Source organism: Balaenoptera physalus (assembly GCF_965194825.1).
Source record: "Balaenoptera physalus genome assembly, chromosome: 20".
NCBI classification, from domain to species: domain Eukaryota; kingdom Metazoa; phylum Chordata; class Mammalia; order Artiodactyla; family Balaenopteridae; genus Balaenoptera; species Balaenoptera physalus.
In genome coordinates, this window is record NC_138901.1 from 46,366,928 (window position 1) to 46,384,902 (window position 17,975).

General features: G+C 40.4%; 1 protein-coding gene across 2 annotated transcripts in view; it reads left to right on the top strand.

Annotated features, from left to right (window-relative positions):
• The window catches only part of MYO1D (myosin ID), a 351,112-nt gene that overhangs the window by 181,147 nt on the left and 151,990 nt on the right, over positions 1-17,975 (top strand). For both annotated transcript variants that reach the window (XM_082443688.1, XM_082443687.1), the window contains exons 17-19: positions 10,321-10,544; positions 14,125-14,269; positions 15,107-15,211. In XM_082443688.1, coding sequence (XP_082299814.1) covers positions 10,321-10,544; positions 14,125-14,269; positions 15,107-15,211 — 474 coding nt within the window. The remainder of the gene's footprint in view (positions 1-10,320; positions 10,545-14,124; positions 14,270-15,106; positions 15,212-17,975) is intronic.

The window sequence follows — 17,975 nt, forward strand, 5'->3', positions numbered from 1 at the left end:
TATATTTATATTAGTTGAAAAATCAATTATATTCCTGTTGACATCCATTTTAAATCTGTTCTGACTTGATTGGCATATAACTAAGAAACTTCAGTCTTCAAATATTATGTTATAAAACATTTCTTGGGAAAGAAATAGATTAGGTAGTAGGATTTTTCAGATTTGTAAGTACAAGGTTGTGTTTCCGGTAGGATTTTCAGTAATATAGTTATAGCTATGTGTACAAGTGTAAAACCTCAACATCACTGAGAAAACCTAGCATTTTAGTTTAGATTTTTCTCTAAATAGTAGCATTTCTGTCTGTCTCACCACAGCATTTTTCCAGCATGAGCTACTTAATACTCTGATCATAATAGTGTGTTGCCTACTATTACGATAAATCATGCACCCAACAGCGCAGTTGTATTCTTTTTTTTCTCTTTGGCATTGAGTTATGACCAGGAATGATCTTCATAGTTTTTTAATCATATTATGTTGAACTTGTGTAAATTTGAACTGTTGAAAAAGTATCTGTCCTTAGTAAGTGTACTTTTTCTTATCCTGCCATTTCGCCTTACATTAATTACAGTCTAAGACAGAAAAATAAAAAGAGGAAGCATATTTAATGTTTACCCAAGTAATCTAAGGGGCCTTTTCCAAATTATTTCCTTTCCCCCAACATTCTGAAATCCCCCCCCCAGGAAGCATCATCACCCCACATCACCATCGGTGTGAACACTGGGAACCGATAGCATATTCGGGGTACAGGGATACATTGAAGAGCGCTGGTCTCAACAAAACCCTGCTGGCACCATCACCCATTGCCTACAGCCAGAGCCAGGCTCCTAGCAAGAGCTGTGAATATGAATCACATTGCTCTGTAAAAGCAGGGTTTTAGGTCTGAAAAATGACTGTTTCTCAAAGCCAAGTGTTTGCCAGCAAAAAATATATTAATGTATGACTTCAAGAAACTTATGTCAAATGTATTCCCTGCTTTTTTTAATGTTGAATTATTAGTTGGAGAAACATAAAGCAGCAACGTACAAATATATGTCAAGCATAAGTGCCTTAAAAACCTATTTTTAATGTATATCAAGTGTTTAGCATAAGGCCTAGTCCATAATAATGAAATAATGTTTTCTCTCCCTAGTCTGAGGAGTCATAACAGTAATCAGATGAAAATCAAAGATAGTGGTTGTCAATGCCATGTGCACTTTAGATCAGAAAGAACCTTTAACACTTAAAAATTTTTGTTCATTATCAGTAGCTGTTAAGATAGAATATGAGTATGTGCTCTTATAAATCATCTAGTGTAACATCCTTGCTTTACAGCCGAAGCACCTGAAGCCTGCAAAGTAGTCTGTAGGGAATGCTGGCCTCTCCAGGGAAAGATTCTTTCCACTCCACCCCAACTCCCTGCCAGACAGGGAGCTGTCCCTCTCGCAGTGCTGGACTTCTTGAAAGAGCCTCACTGTGACAGGAATTCAAGCTTCTTTACATTGAGGTTTCCATTGTTGTGGCCTTTGACCAGATCTCACTTTTTAGGGGATCAGTTGTAGTTGTTTCCCAGTTATCTCATAGGCATGTTTGGTTTTTCCTAGAATATCATAGGTGTCCCCTGTTTTCCTCTATATCCCCAATAGAAACCAAACGTACAGTAGGAATTTGGGAAATTCTTATAGAACGAACAAATGCTCAGTAATGCTTATGCCACCATGGCATGTTTTGGGATGGCATATATTGATCCCCTTCAAAATGAATGAGTAATCTGTGTACAAAGGGTTCTGTAGTTAAATTTTGTTTTTAAATTTAAAAAATTTAAATGTTTTTAAAATTTTGTTGAACAAAGTTAAAATAGGTTTACTTACATAGAACTTCTTAAAGCTTTTAATATGCTAATGTACATTATGAATCTCCAAAAAGGAATTGCAGTATGCAGCCTTCCTGAACTTACTGAAAATGGAACCCTTTTTTCAAGGAGCATTTCGAAGGCCTTATGTTCCAGAATTCACTTTTGAAACTCTATAGAAAAGAATATTAGGATGCACCTTCAAATACCAGTTATTATCTGAGTTTTTGAGAGACCTAGGGAACCATTCAAAATTGAGATCATTTGCAAGCATCTGAAACAAAGGTTACTGGGTTTTGTTTTTTTTTTTTAAGGAATTCTGCATGTTCTAGATGCTAGACATAAAGGAAGAAAAGTCAGAACATTTATTACATAAGATAAAAGCCCAACCTGTCCCCTGACTGGTTGATGAGCCACCTCTGTCTTGGATGACAGTGGATCTGGGGGTGGACAAGGCAGCAGGTGTCTTCACACAAACTTAAAACATCCCCAGATGCCTCGTTGGATCTACTGAAATGCCCAAACACTTGACCCAAACCCTGAGGTTCTATGTCAAAAAGCAGTTCTGAAATAGCCTTGACCTGAGCGATTTTTGAAGATGAATTATCAACTTTGTACCTCTTAAGAAAAAAAAATTTTTTTAACCAAACAGAAGAAAGCAACCACTTCAATAGAGCTCCACAGGCAGTTTACTTTTGAACAAGATTGAATCCTGAAAGGCCCATCAGAATTACTTAACCTGTTAGCTGGAGTAATTTTGTTTTCGTTTATCTTCAAACTAATTGCAATTTGGGTTTTGACAGAGTTAATGTTGAGCTAGTCTTCTGACAATAATTGACTAAGAGGTTCGATTGCTTCTTGAAGTTACAGTTACAAGGAGGTTGTCAAACTATAGCATCATCATATTAGGCAACAGTTGTATGCACTAAAGAATTTCTAGGCTAATGGATCTGGAGAAGGCCATATAGAAGATGTATGAGTCCCAAATGAAGGTTCACAAGTCAACTAACTCGGCAAGTTAGTCTACCAGACCAAGGTAAAGCTCAGGGGTGATCATTTCTAAATTACACTCACACGCACATAGTTAAGTTCATCAGGATAATTTATAATGATCAGGCTCACACATGCTCTTTTTTTTGTTTTTTTTGGCGGGGGACGGGTCTCTTTATTTGAAGAGTTTACATCTGTTTATTGACTGAAGATCTGGTTATTTCATTTCTTTCTTTAATTTTTATTTTATATTGGAGTATAGTTGATTTACAATGTTGTGTTAGTTTCAGGTGTACAGCAAGGTGATTCAGTTATACGTATACATGTATCTATTCTTTTTCACATTCTTTTCCCTTATAGGTTATTACAGAATATTGAGTAGATTTCCCTGTGCTATACAGTAGGTCCTTGTTGGTTATCTGTCTTATATATAGTAGTGTGTGTATGTTAATCTCAAACTCCTAATTTATCCCTCCCCTCCACCTTTCCCCTTTGGTAACCATAAGTTTGTTTTCTAAGTCTGTGAGTCTGTTTCTGTTTTGTATATAAGTTCATTTATATCATTTTTTTAGATTCCACATATAAGTGATATCATATGATATTTGTCTTTCTCTGTCTGCCATACTTCACTTAGTATATTTCATTATTTCTTAATTTCTCCCCTGGGTCATCTGAAATGCTATTAATTTATCTGTAAAACCAAGGAATTTTGTGTCAAAATTTATGCTAAGAACTTACAAATTATATTCACTGGGTCTTAGTTTCTTCTTGGTACATATTAACCTGCTATTCTGGTAAAAACATGGGTACCGCACTAGCATTTTAAAAATAGCACATCAGGTCTTTATTCATTTTGTCCCTCATAGAGATATTTGGGTTGAAGAGGAATAACTCAGAAAATTTTTTCTGTCTTTGAATCTTCGTTTAAAATAACTCCTAGGAGGGGCCTTCCTTTAAAATAACTCCTTCGTTAATCGGTCATGAAATATTCCAAAATGGATGTCGTATTCTTAATATGATGGGGTATATGGATACCAAAGATAGATTTTGTGTATTTGCTCAGAGTTCAACCTGGTACCTAAATAAATTCTCTTCCACCACAACTCTTTAGCAACCGTATGCTGTCAGAACTCAGCCAGAATGACTGTATGGAGGACTTAAGGCTAGAAATAGAAGAAAGATGCCTCTCCCAAAAGTTGTCCCTAGGCATGGAGGGCCTGGGAAGCTTGGAAGCTGGAATTTTGAAGGATTTCAGTTGTAGAAACTAAGAGAATATCCAATTCAAGGCAACAGGGAGCTGTTTGAGAACAGGCAGAAAAGACCCAGCACCCATAATGACTAGAAAACAAAAACATGGAGAACTAGAGAAAAACAGAAAGCTGACCTGTGTTTGTTTCTGAAGCTAAACTGAAACTATGTAATTGACCTACTTCTTAACAGAGTGTTACCTAGAATCCTACATCTTTTGCAAAGTGTATCTTGTACTTTAATGACTGACAGACGTTGCTTTGAAATGCCTGACCACCAAGGAAGAGGAAAACATGGTCGAATTAAGATGGCATTATAAAACATCTGGTTAGACATGCCAGACTGTGCTTATATCTACTCCTCTCAAAACCCCTCAATCAGCAGTAGGGGATGAAAATTGGAGAAACTCACAAGGACAAATAGAACCATAATGGAAACAACAGCAGAAAAGAGGCATCAACATAATTTTGGAAGTAAGTGGACATGTGGTTAGTCCCCCAAGCTGGTGGAGAAAGCTGAAATCTAAGTGCCTGCAGACAAGCAAGCCAGGTCACCCAACCATGGGGCTGTAGGAAGATTCAGGATGGGAAGGACCAGGTACCTCTGTAGGTAGGGGTGAGGGGTGGAGCTGGAGGAGTAGAATGGTTGAAACTCTGTATAAAGAGCAATTATAGCGACTTGCCTGGTGGCACGGTAGTTAAGAATCCACCTGCCAATGCACGGGACACGGGTTCGAGCCCTGGTCTGGGAGGATCCCACGTGCCACGGAGCAACTAAGCCTGTGTGCCACAACTACTGAAGCCCGCGCTCCTAGATCCCGTGCTCCACAACAAGAGAAGCCACCACAATGAGAAGCCCGCCCACTGCAGCGAAGACCCAACGCAGCAAAAAATTAATTAATTAATTAATTAATTTAAAAAGAGAGCAATTATACATCCAACTCTCCTAACCTCACAAAGTTGGACGAGCTACCTCAGTCTCATTCTGATAGAAGACAAGAAGTTTACTCTGAAGAAATTGAACCAGAGAAGCTCTGGGCTTGGGGACATCATGCACCAGTGGAGGAGAGGGGTCAGGCACCATGTTGAAATCAGGTAAATTAAGCGAAAGTCTAGATACGAAAGATTTCCTCCAGCCCCCTTCACTCAGAATTCTGGCAGCAATGAGAAAACAGTTTAAGGTACGGACATTGCTGGGGTCCCCCACAGATGGTTGGTCCCCACCTAGTCACCCTGTAGTGAAGTCCACCACCCACCAAGCACACATACAGAGCTTCCAAGTGGCTTTTCACTTTTCAGTGAATGGACAGCCAAGGATCCCCAGTCATTCAAGCAAGGCCTCTAGCTCAAAAGACCAAGACCAAGACAAATGGGAGAAGAGGGGATTTATAGGTAACAGATGCAATGTGGGGAGCAGCATAAAAAGTAAAACCATAATTCATCTGCTTGAGAGGAAGGATGCTTTTGTAAAACAAGAGCAACATGCTTTTAAAAGGGATATTTGGAGAACGAAGATGAGTTCTTGAAAGTGGAAAACGTGACAGCGAAAATGAAAGATTCAATATCAGGCTTGCAAGATGAAGTTGAAAACATTCAGTCACTCAACAAATACTATTTTTTTTTTAAACATCTTTATTGGAGTATAATTGCTTTACAATGGTGTGTTAGTTTCTGCTGTATAACAAAGTGAATCAGCTATACATAAACATATATCCCCATATCTCCTCCCTCTTGCGTCTCCCTCCCACCCTCCCTATCCCACCCCTCTAGGTGGACACAAAGCACCGAGCTGATCTCCCTGTGCTATGCAGCTGCTTCCCACTAGCTATCTATTTTACATTTGGTAGTGTATATATGTCCATGCCACTCTCTCACTTCGTCCCAGCTTACCCTTCCCCCTCCCCATGTCCTCAAGTCCATTCTCTACATCTGCGTCTTTATTCCTGTCCTGCCCCTAGGTTCTTCAGAACCTTTTTTTTTTTTTTTTAGACTCCATATATATGCGTTAGCATACGGTATTTGTTTTTCTCTTTCTGACTTACTTCACTCGTATGACAGACTCTAACTCCATCCACCTCACTACAAATAACTCAATTTCGTTTCCTTTTATGGCTGAGTAATATTCCATTGTATATATGTGCCACATCTTCTTTATCCATTCATCTGTCAATGGACACTTAGGTTGCTTCCATGTCCTGGCTATTGTAAATAGAGCTGCTATGAACATTGTGGTACATGACTCTTTCTGAATTACGGTTTTCTCAGGGTATATGCCATACGACCCAACAAATACTATTGAGTGGCTACTATGTCCTTGGCACTGTTCCAGGCAGTGGAGATTCATCAGTGAGCAAAAGAAGCAAAGATCCCTGGCCTAGTAGAGCTTAAATTCCAGTAGAGGGAGAGCATAAACAATACAATCATATGTAAATTACAGGTGTTATAGAGTGTTAAGTGCTGGAGGCAAGAGAAGAAAATAGAGCATGGTACAGAGAGTGGAGAGTACCAGGAGGGGAGGGTGGACAAGGGGAATTTTTCCATAGATGGTCAGGGCCGGGCTCATTGGGAAGGTGACAGCTGAGCAAGGACTTAGAGAGTGAGGAAGATAGCCATGTGATATCTGGAGGAAGATCCTTCCAGGCAGAAGGAGAGGCCCTGAGACAGGAGGCCTGTGCAGGGTAGAGCAGGGCCCAGTGTGGCTGGAGTGATGCAGGAGAGGACAGTGGAAGGAGCTGGACGGTGACAGTACCAACTTATGTGGCGCTTGTGGGCCAGGGGAGGGACTTTGGCTTTCACTCTGGGGGAGCTGGAGCACTGCAGCAGAGTTTTAAGCAGAGAAGTGACACGATCTGACTTTGGTCTTAAAAGGATCACTCAGGGGACTTCCCTGGTGGCACAGTGGTTAAGAGTCCGCCTGCCAGTGCAGGGGACATGGGTTCGAGCCCTGGTCCAGGAGGATACCACATGCCGCGGAGCAACTAAGCCCATGCGCCACAACTACTGAGCCTGCGCTCTAGAGCCCGCGAGCCACAACTACTGAGCCCGTGCGCCACAACTGCTGAAGCCCGTGCGCCACAACTGCTGAAGCCCTCACGCCTAGAGCCTGTGCCCCGCAACAAGAGAAGCCACTGCAATGAGAAGCCCACTCTTGCTGCAACTAGAGAAAGCCCGTGTGCAGCAATGAGACCCAACGCAGCCAAAATAAATTAATTAATTTAAAAAGAAAAAAAGGATCACTCGGCTGCTGTGTTGAAAATTAACTGTAGGGGGTCAAGGTACCGAAGAGAGGAATTGTGTCTAAAATTCAGTAGCAGGGATGTGTGACCTGTGGCCCTAATGTTCTCTTTTTATACCTCAGTGTGTCCTCCAATTCACCCGCTCTGTTCGCCTCTATCCTCGGTTCCACCTAAGAAATGACTTGCTTGCCCTCTCCGTCAGCCTGATCCCTGCCTTGTACCTTCTGATAAATTCCTCTCCCAGATCCCATCAGGTCTCCTTCAGTGTTCAGCCCCCACTCTCTTGCATCAGATCCTAAAGCACATAATGTCTGGTTGGTCCCACTTTTAGTGTTCATATTGTTGAATGAGGGCCCCTCTGGCTCCCTGGTTTTTTGCTGAACCTCTCTAGGCATAATCAAATAAGCATTAAGCATTTGCTTATTGAATATAACATTTAATTTTCCCCCTTTAGACGCTCTATCATCAGGCTAAGTCCTCTCTGGAGGTAATCTTTGTATGACTTGAAAAACCCCACAGTTTAAGCTCTTTAAACAAAGAGGGAAACGGGAAGATCTGTCTCATACCTTAAGTTCCAACCTTCAGACCCTTCATGAGACGATCAACCACAGCCCTTCTCCCACAGAAAGTCCTGGGGAGCGTATCCGTTTATAAGGCATTATAAGGGAAAATACATGAATCATTTTTTTGCATAGAAATCATTTGCCTCCGTAGTTTTCACTGCCACTTTTTCTCTGATGTTAGAAAAATAAATAAAGCCGAAGGGACTTCTGATAAAGTTGATGATATTACTGCAGGCTCACAAAATTCCTTTCTCCCAAATAATATAGTTAATATAACAGATGTAATAATGTAAACACTATGGACTTTAAATTTTTGATGTAATTATTATTGGGATTATAAAGGAGAGGTAATAGTGATGGTAGGAGAGCTAAATCACCAATTTCTGTAATTTGGATAGGGTCTCAAAGGAGCCACCAAGAAATAACAGTATATGTGTATTATACAGCATATGTGTATCCTGTGTATATGTATGTGTATACATATAAATAAATTATATGTGTATTTAACTGCCACGAGAAGAAACAGTTAAAATAGTTGGCATGAAATAACACTGTGAGATGGGGAGGTGGGCTTAGGTGGGCAAGGGGAAGGGCTGCTGTCTTTTTTATAGCATTTTTGTGCTATCTGATTTTTCAACTACACAAAACCTAAATAAACTAAGGACACAGATGAAATCTAAAAGGTTGCCCAAAAAAAAAAAAACTACCCCTTAAGAAGCACCTACTTATACATTTTTTTTCAGATTATACTAGAGTCTAACCAAAAACATTTTAATAAAAAATCTTTATAAAACACTTTTTGAAAACTATAAGATTGATTTCCTATATAGATGTGGCTCCAGGGGGGGTCTTAATTTCCTTCCTCTTAAAAAAAAAAAAAAAAAGCAACAAACAGTATGAAACTTTAAAAATGTGTTTTCTTTAAAAAATTGAATTCCAGATTTCTACCCTCTAATTGTACTCTTTTGGTTTTTCAAGATACTAAAGAAGGGACCTTTATTTTAGCACTTGGGTGAAGGCCTGACAAAGCCATGTGCGTGATAGATTCGTCCACAAGAAGCGAGGCATCTTGACTAAAACAGGTTACTGTGCTGATGCCACACGCAGCAACGAGTGACTTTTCACTGCCTCTTTGTCTTTATATATTCTGTTTATACGTGAGCTCCAGGTTCATCCGAAATTGCTCCTATGTCGTGTTTCCCTCACATATCATGGTTTTTCTTGACCCATTAGTTCCTCTTTGGGGTCCGTGGATGACCTCCTCATATTTGTACAGCAGGCTGGAAAGGGAGGGCTTTGCAAGCACATGGTACCTGTTGAGGAGCCTTCATGAAGACCAACCTAAAATGGCTGAATAAAAGACGTATCATACCAGTTTTTCTGAGAGAAAGTGGTGGGCACAGATGGGGATCTAAGAAGAAATAAAAGAACCCTGAGTGATCCTGGAGAACCCATACTGTGGGCTTTGAACTGGAGGTTGAATATCTTGGTCCTGAGAGGCCAGAGATGGGGAGGGAAGTAGTACCATCAACCTAAGAATTGGGACAGTCATTTAAGTAGCAGCAGTGAGGATCGCCTGGAGCGTGATGCCGATGTGTACGAGGAGTTTATCCAAGAAAACAATGAGGAAGTTTGGGGTCTTGGGACTGTAGTAGCAGAAAGGGAAAGAAAGGGATTTATACTGGAAATACCGTGGAAGAAAGAATACGTTTGGTGGTAGAAAGCGTATTTAGGGGAAGAGCCAATAATGAAGATTAAACCAAATTTCTTCTTACTTGAGAGATTGAGAAGTATGGGGTCCTGAAAAAAATATAAGTATCTGTGACTTCACCATGTTTGGATAAAGCAGGCACCGAGACGTTTACATAATGTCTGATTGATTTCTGATCACTGAAAAAATTTAACAGATTTCATATTAGTAATTTGTTTTTTATCCTTTCTCCAGGAATACATATAAATTCTTGGGAGTTTACCTGGGGAGGGGGGCTGCACAGACTGTGTATAAATCAGTTCATACATCCAACGTGACATTACACTAGTGGCCAATGTGTATAATCTATGCAAAGCTAGGTTTCATAAGAGAATTATGGATGCTGATGGCTTTGTGTTCTGACTCATCTTGCTTCCTTTCAACATTCTTAAAATATTTATCCAAAGATAATGGTATTTTGGCTTTCTTCTTTACACGACCGTAAAGTTAGAACAGGGCTCTGCTTCAGAATCCGCGCACGCCTCCTTTGGAGATAACGAACAGCTAGACACTGAATCAAAATGAGGGACGTGACTCCTAGTGCCATCTGTTGGTGGCAGGCAGAACTGACATGCTCTGGCTGATTTTGTGACGCATACAAATTGCCAGGTTGAGCTTCTAAGTAAAGGAGCTTCTGTGATTTCAACGTGATCTACTACTCAGCCAACCAGCAACATTTTCCTTTTTTTTTTCCTCTATTGCGAAGGTGTGGCGGGGCACCCTGGCCCGTATGCGGTACAAGAGGACCAAGGCAGCTCTGACAATTATCAGATACTACCGTCGCTACAAAGTGAAGTCGTACATCCACGAGGTGTCCAGACGCTTCCACGGCATCAAGACCATGAGGGACCACGGCAAGCACGTGAAGTGGCCAGCCCCTCCCAGAGTGCTCTGCCGTTTCGAGGAAGCCCTACAGGCTATTTTTAATAGGTAAGGACTTGGTATGTGCTGCATCCATTTGTGGCAGTACACGTACTGTATAAATTTACAGATCTAAGACCGTGACATTAGCTCCACCATTTGCTACATGACGTTGCTTTTACCTTGTGTCTCCACCTTTGTAGATTTCACTTTCAAAGGGCATTTGCCTACCCCTCCAAATAATAGAACTGTCCATTTATTTTTCCATTAGCAGTAGACAGCAGTATGCCACAAGGCCTGAATCAAGCCAAGTTTAAGATAAGCTAGTGGCATGATGTCTCTCCTTTCTTTTATTAGCAAAAAGATAACTTTATTAAAATCACCACACGTCACTCACACTAGGAAGTCTGTTCATCCTTTCAGAGCAGGGGTTCTCTATCCCGCACCTGACATTCACAAGGAGTTTATAAAACACACTGATGCCCAACTCCCACCTCCAGAAAGTCCTGTTTAATGGTGCCGGGGAGCGGAGCCCAAGCGGAGGTCCTTTTTAAAGTTTTCCAGGTGATTTTAAAGTAAAAGGCAGAAAACACTGTTACAGAGCAAGCTATTTTTTTAAACAAATAAGTAAATAAATTAATTAACGCCCATGTAACATTTGATACCTTTCCAGCTAATCTTCATTTTTTTAATAAACTGCCCTGAATCTGACTTTGTAGTTACTCTTAGCTCCTTTCTCCTCGCTTTTTGAGCTTGTTTGTTGACAGCGTGCACCAGATATGTTTAGCTATGTCTTAGACACAGCCATCTAGTCGCATAAACTAAGCTGATGGTTCTGAAATGTGGTCCTTTGGCATTATGGTATTCCACCAAGAACACCATGAGCTAATTAACGTATTGATGTAATTGATGTATTGAATGTAAATCAATGTATTGAATGGCAGATATCAAAAGAAAGAAAATGCATGCAAGGAAAACTCTTTAATATGTATCTCATTTGCTTTTAAAAAAATGATTGCTCATAAAAAGAAAAAAATAAAACAGTAGAGCATTATTGAAAGCAAAAGCACCCCAGCCCTCCATTCTCCCATACAGTACTATAAATGTTAGCTGTAAATCTTGGCAGCCTTTTTACTGCACAGATAAATTTTTTTTCATGAATCGTATCATATCACCTGCATTTTTGACGTAATCTAAAAAGTGATTACATGATACATGAATACATGATCATTTTTTTGAAGTGACATAGGGACTTCCCTGGAGGTCCAGTGGTTAAGACTCTGTGCTCCCACTGCAGGGGCATGGGTTCAATCCTGGTTGGGGAACTAAGATTCCACATGCTATGTGGTGCGGCCAAAAAAATTTTTTTAAAGTAAATAAAGTGACATAATATAAAAATTTACAGGATATAAAGTTGAAATCCTCCACACCTCCTCTTGTCTCTCCCCATTTTCTTTCTTTCCCCTAAGATAACCACTCATTAACAATTAGTTTGTATCCTTCTAAATCTTTGTCTATGCACTTACAAACACATACACACATAAGAGAAGCATGATACAGTGGTTAAGAACACACACCCTGGAGCCTGGGTTCATATTCTAGCTCTGCCACTGACTAGTTGTGTAACCTTGGGCAAATGAGTTAACCTCTCTGTGCCTCAGTTTTCTTATCTGTAAAAGGGCCATAATCATAGCACCTGCTCGTAGGGTTGTTGAAAGGATTATGAGTAAATATGTATAAAGCATTTCAGATAGTGCCTGACACACAATAAGTACTATGGAAGTGTGTGCTTATACTGTGAGTGTGTATGCATTTGGGTGTTTTCCCCTCTCTTTTTTCCACAAGGAGGACTATATGTATGGTTACATGACTTTACTTAAAAATAAGTCTTGGAGACCTGTCCATCACAATAAGTAAAGATCTATGTCATATTTTTAATGGCTGCAAAGAATTATTGATTTTGATGATGTCACACTGTAGCCTGTACAGTCTTCTTTTTTAGACTTGGAGGTTTTATGTATGGCCTAGAATTGATTATTTTTTGTAAAATTCAGTTTATTCATTCAGCAAGTATTTACTCAACACCTGCTGTGTCACAGACACTGACCTAGGTTCTAGGGATACAGTGACAAACAAGAAGGATGTGAAATACTGTCCCAGCCTTCTTAGGGCTTATAGTCAATGAGCATTTTGAAAATAATACATCTGCTCTGTGTCTTGACTGTACACACACACACACACACACACATTGAATGAATCTTGCCAGCTGTGTTAATCTAGTTCAAAGGCACACTTTTTCTGTAAAGGACCAGATAGTAAATATTTTAGGCTTTGTGGGCTCCATATGGTCTTTGTCACATATTTTATTTTGTTTGGTTAAACACGTAAAAACTATTCTTAGCTCTATGGGCCGTGTTTGGCACAGGCTGTAGTTTACCAACCCCTGGTCTAGTCACTGTATCATATTTAATTTATTCTTGCATTTTTGATCTGTGGAATCCTGAGAGAAGTGTGTTAAAGGATTTTGCTGTGATTGTGGGGTCTTGTTTTCTTCTAACATCTCCGTGTGTGTCTAATCGTACTTAAGCTCGCTCCCACTCCTCCTAGTAATTCTTTCTCATCCTGGGAAGGCTGGGAGCCTTCCTCACGCCCAGCTTCTTCATGTGGTCAAGGCTGCTCACGTTTCCGGCGGCAGCTGTTGTCAGCTACACATGTTTAAAGATGGCAGTTTGCTTGATCAGGATGAGAAGCGTGTGCTTCTGTTTGCCATGGGTCTCTGGAGTCAGTCAGCTGTGGACCCTGTCCTGGGCCACTGTGGGCGGTGAAGAGGGGACAGGCTGACCAGGCACAGGGCCCTCTTGGCTCTGTGGATCCTGGCCCCGGCTCTCCCTCTGACACCCCCTCCTATTCCCCTCCCCCAGGCCCCTGCTCCAGCTCACAGGACTCCTTGCTTGTCCTCTCACACACCAAACCAGCTCACACTTCAGAGCCTTTGCACTCACTGTTTTCTCTTCCTGGAACAAGTATCCATACAGCTGGCTCCTCCACTTCCTGCTCACATATCCTCATCAGGGGTGCCTCCCAGACCACCCTCTGTGACTAACACCTGCTCCCTGGTCCTTCCCTCTGCGGCACTCCTGTCCCCCTTTCCTTGCCTTATTTTCTTCCATAGCACTAATCACATCATCCATCCTGTGTATTTAGGCATTGGTTTGTATCTTGTCTGTCTCTGCTCTCTAGACTATCAGCACCTAGCAGAAAGGACCTTCATCTGTTTGTTTACTGCTGTGCTTCCACTCCCTAGAACAGCATCTGGAGTTTAGTACGTGCCTAGAAAACATTTGTTCAATGAATGAGTGATGAATCCGAAGTTCCTACACCCTAACTATAGATATAAGAGAGTCCACATATCACTAAATTCTGGTTGCTTCCAAAACACGCAAACAGCAAAGGAAGTTTTACAAAAAATCTCTGTCCACATACAACTATGTGTATTTTAACATGTTCTGTGTATATTTTGGAGGCATTTTACTTTTTTTAGGGTAGCACGCAAGTAATTTAATTCTATTTAATGGCTGCTTCAGTTATTTTTGAGAATGAATGGGATGTGATTTCTAAAGTCTCATACATTTTGCTTGTTTACTTATAGATGGAGAGCATCCCAGCTCATCAAGACCATACCTGCTTCAGACCTGCCCCAGGTTAGGGCAAAGGTTGCAGCTGTAGAAATGTTGAAGGGCCAAAGGGCTGACCTTGGGCTCCAGAGGGCCTGGGAGGGCAACTATCTTGCTTCGGTAAGTCCAGGAGGACAAAGTGGAATCCACTCCTGCTCCCCTAACAAAGAAAGAGAAGGATTTTTCTCCAAGTGTTTGTAGAAAGACTAAGACACCTTCAGAAACTATATTTCTATGAGAGATACTAAACTAAAAGACTTTATTGCTTCTCAGTGTACGATATTTGATGTTTCCCTCACTTTAAAGAGAGTTCTCTGTCTTGTATCCATATGAATTACGTGCATTCAGTAATCTGGCTTTGATCATTTAAACCTTCCCTTGCAAAATTGAGCAACTATTTTTAATTACCACCTTTGTATCAGTTATTCCCGAAGCTGGATTTCATCCTCTCTCCCATTCCTTACTTTTAAAATATTCTAGGACTGTTGGTGTTATATTAACCCTTTAGTAGCTTATCATCTGGGATGGGGAGGTAAAAAGTACATGTGTGAAGTTATGTGAGTAGAGTTACAAAGCAGTAAAAGACTGCCTTCTCATCTAAAATGTTAAGCAGGGCTTCCCTGGTGGTGCAGTGGTTAAGAATCCGCCTGCCAATGCAGGGGACATGGGTTCAATCCCTGGTCTGGGAAGATCCCACACGCTGCAGAGCAGCTGAGCCCGCGTGCCACAGCTACTGAAGCCCGCGTGCCTAGAGCCCGTGCTCCACAACAAGAGAAGCCACCGCAATGAGAAGCCTGTGCACCGCAACGATGAGTAGACCCCGCTCTGCAACTAGAGAAAGCCTGCACACAGCAACAAAGACTCAACACAGCCAAAAATGAATGAATTAATTAATTTTAAAAAAATAAAGTAAAATGTTAAGCTTACTCATTTTATCGTGTTTCCTTGATCTTTCAGAAGCCAGATACACCTCAGACCTCAGGCACATTCGTTCCCGTTGCGAACGAACTGAAACGGAAGGACAAATACATGAACGTCCTCTTTTCCTGTCATGTCCGTAAGGTAAGGCAAGCTTGAAACAGACCTCCTTGGAAAGAAAAGTCTGATTCAGGTGAAACTGACTTAGCTATGACCACAGTAAAACAGAACAATAGGTACATAACTGGCTTCATCATCAGTGAGCTCTACCTGTATATATATGGTGAGGCATTGATGGAATGGCTGAAGTGACTACAAGTTTGGGGTTAGGCTATAAAGACTAATTAGGGAAGTGAATATTTTTGGTAGCCATTTCTTTTTAAGACAGGAGAAGGGGAATCTCCCTGAGGTCAGGGATTTGTGTTTTATTGCATGTATCTCTCATAGCACTTTGTCTATAGCATACTGGTCTGGCTTGTATTTAACGGTCATTCAGTACTTTTTATACATGTTTTATTATGATTTTTTTAAAAAACAGGGAACGGGGAGAAAACGTAATTTGGAAAAGGGAGAAGGACATAGTGAGACTTGGAAGTGGGGTGGAGGGGAATTATGTGCTATGACTATATTTGCGTATCTGAAGCAGGACACATGAGGACTGTTTTTTACCTGGGAATGAGAGCAGTTGAGCAAGGGGAAATATGGAAGCTGGAAAGTGGAAGGAAAGGGATATAGTTGGTGTTTAAAACCTTAAAACACTTGTTTTCAAAAAATAGAGGGAAAATTGAGATAATTGTAAAAGAGCATTTTGAAAAATTATGCAAATAAATTTTAAAATACCAATGAAATGGGTTAATTTAAGAAAAATATTGCCAGATTGACCCCAGAAATGATATTGACATAAATATGCCAATATTCCAAAGGAAGAATTAAGAAAATTATCAAAGAATTACTTATAACAAAGGTCCAGATTTAGGTGATTTTAGAGGTGTTTTGTATCACATCTTCAAAAAGTGCATAACTGCAGTATTATTCAGATCAAAATAGTGAAATATTATTTTTCAACTATAAATTTAGCAAACTTTAAAATGTTGATAACAACCAGTATTCTCAAGGGTTTGGGGAAATGCTATTGGTAGGAGTATAAGATACAGTCCTTTTGAATGGACAGTAAATACACAGACCAGGACTTCCCTGGTGGCACAGTGGTTAAGAATCCGCCTGCCAATGCAAGGGACATGGGTTCGAGCCCTGGTCCGGGAATATCCCACATGCCACGGAGCAGCTAAGCCTGTGAGCCACAACTACTGAAGCCTGCACGCCTAGAGCCCAAGGTCCGCAGCAAGAGAAGCCACTGCAGAGAAGCCCGCATACCACAACGAAGAGTATGAAGAGTAGCCCCCACTCGCTGCAACTAGAGAAAACCCACGCGCAGCAATGAAGACCCAATGCAGCCATAAATAAATAAATAAATAAATTTTTAAAAATAAATAAAATAAAATACACAGACCACTTTATCTAGGAATTCCATAACTCAGGATTTATCCTGCAATATATTTACACATATATCCAAAGATAGATATATGAACAGTTTCATACATTGTAGCAGTCAAAAAACTGGGTGAAAAAACATAAGTATGCATCAGTATGTGATTGGATTAATAAATAATCATGTATGTACACAATAGAATACAGTGTATCTACTAAAATGAATGAAAGGATAAAGGTTAAAAAAGCAAAAGGACAAAATATGTGTAACTGGTTTTCAAGACAGTGCACATGCAGGAGGGAGGGACTGAGAGTTTGGGGTTAGTAGATGCAAACTATTATGTGTAGAATGGATAAACAACAAGGTTCTACTGTATAGCACAGGGAACTATATGCAATATCCTGGGATAAACCACAGTGGAAAAGGATATAAAAAAGAATGTTTATATGTGTATAACTGAGTCACTTTGCTGTACAGCAGAAATTAACACAACATTGTAAATGAGCTATACTTCAATTTAAAAAAAAAAATACAGTGCACATCCAGCAAGGAAAGGCAGTGATCCCCGAAGGATGAGAAACAAATGAAGTGATGAGCCCTACAATTAGCCAGTTTACTTCCTGGAGAGAGTTCTGGTCTGTGGCATGAGCAGGGGGCAGCCAAGGCAGAGCTGCGAGCTGGGAGATACTAAGACAGCTAGAGTTTGCAGCGCAGAGTACCAGAGCAGAGAGAGTGCACAGAACTCCAGAGATCTTCAGAGGGTCCACTTCAGGTATTCAGCCGAGTAGTTCAGCACATGCATGTGAGGAAACCACCCAAGGCTTGGGAAAGAACCACCCAAAGAATTAAAGGTAACAATACCCAGTGCTCACACAGGGTTGCAAGTAGTGCCTGTCTCTGCAGCCAGATTGGAAAAACCTCATGATTCATGGGACATTGGATAGAATCCTAACAAGAATCTTGGCCTCAGTGGTGGGGTATAATTAGCCCTGACTAAACACTGCCCTAATCCCACCCAACAAATCACCAGAAGAACCAAACTGTTTCCAAGTAATCTAACAGTGTCCCAGAACAAAGCCCTCAGATATTTACAGGAATACATAATATCCAGCACTCAGAAGATAAAATTCAGAGTGCATGGCATCCAATCAAAAATTACCAGGCGTACAAAACAGCAGGAAACTATAAAATGAGAAGAAAAATCAATCAAACTGATCCAGAACTGACACAGATTATAGAATTAACAGACAAGGTCATTAAAACAATTGTTTTAATAAAATATGTATATTTTTTGAATAGAAATGAAAAATATAGTGTCTGATGTTTAGAAAAAATACACTTGATGGAATTAACAGTTTAGACATATGCAGCAGAAGAGTAAACTTGAAGATATAGCAATAAAACTACCCAGAATGAAAT